At 46.6% G+C, this 6,875-nt stretch overlaps 1 protein-coding gene across 2 annotated transcripts; it reads right to left on the bottom strand.

Annotated features, from left to right (window-relative positions):
- Positions 1–1,522: 1,522 nt before the first annotated feature.
- Positions 1,523–4,593, bottom strand: LOC133901286 (uncharacterized). Of its 2 annotated transcripts, none has more exons than XM_062342630.1 (6): positions 4,081–4,593; positions 3,620–3,993; positions 3,107–3,538; positions 2,353–2,727; positions 2,065–2,261; positions 1,523–1,959 (listed from the first exon to the last, which is right to left on the bottom strand). In XM_062342630.1, the coding sequence occupies exons 1-6, from the start codon at positions 4,347–4,349 to the stop codon at positions 1,711–1,713; spliced, it is 1,896 nt and encodes a 631-aa protein (XP_062198614.1). In that variant the 5' UTR covers positions 4,350–4,593; the 3' UTR covers positions 1,523–1,710. The 2 variants fall into 2 exon arrangements, with proteins under 2 accessions (XP_062198614.1, XP_062198688.1); XM_062342704.1 differs by having other exon boundaries at positions 3,620–3,990.
- Positions 4,594–6,875: the final 2,282 nt, after the last annotated feature.

Here is a 6,875-nt window from a genome sequence, read left to right as displayed (position 1 = left end):
TATAGAGGAATGTCCAATTTTCGGCAGATTATAAAGTATTTTTGCTTTACAAAAGCTATCACCTAACACAAAAGGCTAAGCTCTTCTCTTCCTCTCCTCTAAAATCATAGCACACAATTTCAAATGGCTAGCTCAAGAGAGATAAACCAGTCCTCCCCTCTATTTATTGCCTAGGTTCTTTAATCCCTAAGTTTCCTATATTATTTATAAAATATCCATCTCTTTCAGTACATTTATACCTATCACCGAGGGTATTTTTGTCCTTTTTTTTCTCGTCCATTGAACGGCCGTGACGCCTTCATGACTTAGCTTTGTCTCAACGCAAGCTTTGCGATGATATCACGTCACTTCACAAACTACCTCGCATGCTTCTCAAAGCGTGACTCACCGCCACTTGCTTACACCTTAAGCAAGCCACCCAATATCGACACATGTACCCGTCTTGCGATCTCGACTGTCGGCAAGTCTCTCTCGCTCCTGATTCTTCGGACCGCCTTATCATTTGCACCGGCATCCCTTTCAATTGACTTTTTCAATACCCGGTCTTCATCCACAATCTCATGTCTTGCTTGCGCTCCACATGTACAGTTAGGATCACCCTTTACTCCGCCCAGTCTTTTTAATCGTCTGACACCAAGCACCACACTTAGCTCCGATTATCCCGCCATCGACCATCAAATTGCCTCAATCACTTACATATAATAAGATAAGGACACACGTTTATCTGATTCTATCTCCAATTAGTCAAACTCATAAATCTCTGTTAAAATGCTCATAACACAGAAAACATGAATATTGAATGATCTAGTGTGTACAATCTCTGATCACCAGACCATCTGGTGTATACAAGTCCTGTCTCCTTTGAAATCCTTCTAGAGAAAGCTCCGATGAAGCCTTCGTTGTTCACACCCTCAATTACCGGACCATCTAGTGTATACAACTATACCAGACAAGCCGTTTTGCAACATTTCCTAGAAAACACTCTGGCGATGCTTCCAGTGAGAACATCCTCAAGCACCGGACCATCCGCTGTGCATGCATCTCTATCCTTCTGAAAACTTTCTGAAAACACTCTGGTGAATCCTTCGGTGTTCATCACCGGACTATCCGACGAGTTCAAACTCATTTTTCTAAAGATTGCACTTCTCTTAGAAAATAGTCCAGTGTACACTCACTTGAATACCAGACTATTCAGTGAACACCTCAATTTTTATCTTTAAATTAAAATACTCTAGTGTGAACTCCATCTTAACACCGAACCATCTTACGAGGTTAACTTTTCCTAGCTCAAAGACAAACACTCTAACTCCAATATTTTTTATTAATCTTAAACATAAACAAACACAACCATGCTCATATAATACCTAAAATCACCAAACTAAATCAACAACTTTATCAATCACTCATCACATATAAACTAAAGCTCATATCAATTTAGTTTCTCACTTATATATATATATATATATATATATATATATATATATATATATATATATATATATATATATATATATATATGCCTTTACAATAACATCATCTCTGATCTTTCTCTCCCTCTCTCTCTTTACACAGTACTAGATGAGGCCTAAGTGCCACGCATATTCTCATGTCTATGCAACGCAACTTTATCTTTGTCCACTACATATCATCAACGTAAACAGGAAAAAGAAGATGGAAAAAAGTAGATTACACAAGACAGGTCCCTGTCAGTCAGTGTCCAGGGAAGAAAAGAAGGGAAGTATCTCTCTGCATCCTGCCTTCCGGATCGACTCTGACTCTGTTCATCTTCTCCTCGCACCAGTGCAGCTGCTGATCGGTGACCTCCGGCATGCGCAGCACCCTCGCCACCACCTTGAGGTCGATCAGGCCCAGCAGGATGGATAGCTCCTCCTCCTCCCTCAGCTTCGTCCTCTTCAGGCACCGCCTTGGCCGCGTCAGGTCCTTGAGCCGGCTCCTCTTCTGAAGAATCGGTGCATGAATGCAACCAAGAAAGAACAAATTTGATTAAAATATGCACGAAAAGCGAATCGATATGATATAAGATTTGGTGTGTACGTGGCTCACTTTCTTGTTGGCTTTCTTGAGGGTGATGACCAAGGTTTGATCCACGGCGCTCGACCTCCTCTTAACCATTTCTCTGAACATCTCGTAGTGGCTCCTCTTGTCGGCACGGAGAAAGTTCATGAACGTCCTGATCGACTCTTCCAATATGAGCAAGAACTGAACCGCCGATATCAGGTCGTCTTTCTCGTCATCCTCCCCTGCACATCGATCACAGTTATCCATTTCCAGAACATCAAGCCATTACTCGATGAATGCATCTGAGTGAGAAGCAGAGCACTGCAAATTAACCTCTGAACTCGGGGACCAGGAGGAGCTTGGGCGTCCAGTTCTTCATCCGTGCGTACACCTCGGGCCTCCTGCCGCACTCGTACAGCTCGTTCTCGATGAACCGGTGCAGAAGCACCTGGAACTGCTGGAACTCCTGCGCCACACGCGCCGGGCAGCACCGCGCCGCGATGTTGCCGTCGCCGACGTTGTACCGCCGGAAGCTGGTGTAGTTCCAGTTCAGGGCCTCCCACGTCAGGCAGACCTGCGCCACGTACGCACTCTCCAGGTCTGGATACGGGTCCCGCAGCCCGATCGGGGCGCTCGGCTTGGGTGTCAGCTTGCGCACGATCCGCTCCGACATTGATCGTGGCCGGTACTTGATGGACCTGAATGACTCTGCAGGAAACAAAGCCAAACACAAGTACATCATATATGCATCGATCGATGCGTACATGTCTCAAGTGCAATAGATTATTAAACACAATGTAGCAAGAACAGTAGGTTGAGCTTGTAGGATTAGATTATGCGTATCAAAGGATGTGTAAAAGAAAAGAATGTGAAAAAAATTGTTCTTGGTTCATTGGTTGTGCCCACATGTCGACGAAAGCGCTGCAGATTACATGAATTACGCGTCATCTAAGCTTTTGGTCAAGGAAAGATAATCTTACGTAATGAGTGGCAATGATACCTTGAGAGCGTTTAGTACTGATCTATGAACAAATTAAATAAGTTTGTTAATTTTTCTTGAAAAAAAATTAGTTTGCTAACTGCTCACCTATTTCGGTGAGCTTCTGGGCGCCGACCCGGTGGAAGTAGACCATGTCCTCGTCGTACTTGCGGAAGAGCGTGTACGACTCCCACCGCGCCGAGCTCCGCCGCGACGACGACGAGAAGGGGTACTCCGTCTCCGAGTCCTTGGTCACCGTTGCGCTCCGCCACTCCACCGAGCTCTTGGACGTCGACTCGCTCGTCAGCGTCGACTCGCCAAAACGGCCGCTGTCCCTGTCCTTCTCCTCCTTCAGCTGCCTTCCTCCTCCGGCCACCACGCCCTCGAGCAGGAGCTTCCTGGTGTCCGCGAGCGCGCGGTTGTTCACGAACAGCTTGACATGGCCTTCGGAGAAGCCCTTATCCACCTCCTCTGCATGCTCGTCACGGTCGTTGTCGTCATCGCGACGAGCGTCTTCTTCTCTGCTGCTTTCCTTCTTCCCTGAAACCGGATAGTGATGTCAAGTGTCAGTTAAGATCGAGCTGAAGTGGCAAAATATGATGAGAATAAGAAGCAGAGTACCTAGGAGATTGCCTTCAATGGGAACATTCTCCGGTGATGTGACGGCTGGAACATTCCACTGATCCGTAACATCGACGGCGATGTCCTTGGCCTTTTGCTGCTGCCCAGCAGCATCGATATGGTGGCCCTCGCTCGGCGAGATGCGGGCAGATTCCTCCGCGGGAAATGTGCCCTCCACCTGCAAGCAACGTGGAGTGGCAGTGGTGGTGTACAGGTGATCCTTTCCTTCGTCGCTAAGCAGGGAGCTGTCCTCGAACACGGCCTCGTCGAACCAGAGCAGCATGTTCGCTTGCTGTCCACCGACGATGTCGGCGGCGACGACGTCCTCCGTCTTTGTGGTCTCGGCACGGTGGTCGCAGTCATGATCCCAACTACTAAGCGTGCATGCAAACAAAAATGTAAGCATGATAAATACACGTCGAAGATCTCTGAAGAGGTAGCGCGGGTAGTCACTTCGTTACCCTGTACGGTCCTTGGCGGTGGCCCTGAGGTGCAGGCGCGCGGAGAGCTTGGCGAGGAGGACGAGCAGGAGGTAGACGAGGAGGAGGATGAGGTTGAGGGACGCGAGGGCGCGGAACAGGAGAGGAGGCATCACTTCATGATCACCATCCATGCCGGGCGAGGCAGCACCAAGCAGCTGGCCGAAGCCATGAGAAGCAGCCTGCGGGACAAGCACTTGCTGCAGCAACGCCACACGGGAACACCACCAGCTGCCGCTCGCATTGCGCATCTACCGAACTCGTCGTGCGTGGCAGAGCGTACGTGACTATTCTGGAGCGAGAGAGAGGAGATCAGGCAGGCGCCGGTGAAGAAGCTAGCTTTCGCTTTGGCTTTGGCTACGGACACAGACCAGCCGAAAGTGGCAGTGCTAGAGAGATCGATGGGCTCGCTAGCTAGCTAGCAGATGGTCTGGCCGGGGAAACAAACACAAAGCTTATAGGGTTCCATAAAGCTGGAGGAGAGAAGTATGGGGCCCAACGTGATACAAAGATAAGAAAATGACGAGAAGAAGACTGGTGAGAAGAGCTGGAAGCAAGCGATCTTCTTAGTACGAAGCTGGATCAATAAACTATATATTTGGAGAGACCGAGAGGTGAGGGGAGACAGCTCCTGGATCAGGTGACTTGCATTACGAGGTAAGCCCATATGCGATATGCGTTTCATCACCTAGGGTTTTGGTATAATGCGCTCATGATCTGATCGATCTCTGCTTTGATTTGATTAGCAGCATCCTTTTGCTTTGATCAGTGTACCTGGTTGCGGTTCTGGAGGTCAAAGAACAAACCAAGCACGGTCGTCCTGGATAGAAACAGAGCAATCCTAGGAACCGGGCGCATGGGTATCTTGGTCTGTTTTGTTTAATGCTCATGAGAAGTAAGGTCTTGTTTGTCAGAACGTCAGTTCCAAAAATTCTAGTAAAAGCTTGTTTGCCAGATCTCATTTTTAGAAATTCTTAGAGCTAAATATTTATAGCTTTAGATATTTTTGGAGCTAAAGTTATGGATAGATTTGAATGTTTAAGTGAAACATCTTGTTCGTATTTAAGGTTAAAAACAAATGCTTAATACATTTTATTTTAACTTACAAACTCCACATACAGCATGAGTCCATGGGATCCGGATCCCTGATCGTCAACATCATGGTGACTTCGTCGTTGAAATATGAGCTCAGATTCACATGTCAGTGATAACGCACGACTTCAGGGGTCCTCGTCGTTGTCCGTGAGGGTTCAATCTTTGGTGATGGACTTGGTGCGGCTTAGCAGGGGATTTTCTCAATGGCACCCAAAGTGGTATCCAATTAGTCAGGTACATACCCGTGCGTGTTTAGGTACCTCCTCTAATCTATGTAGGCGAGGCGCACGTGTGTGTATAGGTAGTGTGTGTTTGTTTATACCTAAAAAACTTCAGAATCCAAGGATGGTTATGAATTTGGGCACCCTATTTGTAGCACAGCTTTGGGCCCCGCATCTTCATCCATGCAGTCCCATCCAAGATGGGCTTTAATTGACTGGGTGCAAGAGGTTGGACAAAAGGCCCATTCAGATGGCCCAGATACTCCGTATCAAGGTGAAGACCAGCCCATCTTAGGACAGTAGCGTCGGTGCTCTAAATCCGGGCCGAAGGGGAACAAGATCTGGAGCATTTTGGGCCTCCAGTTATGAATACCTGTCCCCCGCTGGCTCGCTCAGACATCTCGTGCCAGTGCCGACGTTAGGTACGTGCGCCATGAGACCCTGTGTGCAACATGCACGCTGCTTTCGGCCATGAACCCGACCAGAACTGTACTGGAAGCTCATCACGTAGGACACACCGGAAATGGCACCGTCGGACGGTCAAAAGCGGACGTACTCATTCATGTCTATTCCTGTTCGCAAACAGTTCTTATGAGTTATGACAGCCGATTTCAGATCAGTTCCTGGTGACTGACCGTGGTGACTGCATGGTGAGAACTCATGCTCATGGTAAATTGTTCGTGCTGTAACCAACTAATTAACCATTTGGAAGTATAAAACAACAAGGAAGTGCCAATACACTGGGTTAAAAGAGTAGAGTACTACTACAGGGCGTCGGATCGAGCCAACCCATTTTTTCTTACCTTGTCAAATTTAAACCCAGTGGGCGAGAAAAGTTAGATAACTCCGTGTAACTGTGGCCTCGATGAGATAGATGAGGATGCACACTTGCACTCAGCACACAAGTTGAGAGCCACTTGTATTAAAAAAGAAGAGTTCACGGCAAGTGCCTTGGAATCCTTTACGGTTCACACAATCACAACATATAATTGGCTCCCAGTTGCTCGTCCTTGGTACATACCTAAGCCAGGTGCAATGCATGCATCTAGGGCGTGTTTGTTACCCGTATTAGAGGTATTCTGATTATATTCCTATGTATATTCTCGCGAAAAAGTCATTTGATTGACTACATGTATAGTTCCTTTCTATATCTGTGAATATAATTATATAATTGAAGTATGATCTGATGAATATGCTAGAATCGAGTTTTTCTATGAAGCATAGCTCGGTGGATGTATTACATCTGCTATAGTACTGTAACGGATCCACTCGTTAGCAGTATATGCAGGATCATTACATCTACCTATACAATCAATCAAATAATTTTACACAGTCATTACATCCGCTTATACAGATAGTCTAACACTCTTTTTTTTTCAGAGTTACTATATCACTTAGCGTACTTCTACTTATCTAAAATACACGCTGTAGAAAAAAAATCCATACAAACAAGTAAACATC

Source organism: Phragmites australis, chromosome 1 (genome assembly GCF_958298935.1).
Source record: "Phragmites australis chromosome 1, lpPhrAust1.1, whole genome shotgun sequence".
NCBI lineage: Eukaryota > Viridiplantae > Streptophyta > Magnoliopsida > Poales > Poaceae > Phragmites > Phragmites australis.
The sequence above is the reverse complement of the archived record's forward strand: the minus strand, read 5'-3'. Positions and strand labels throughout refer to the sequence as shown.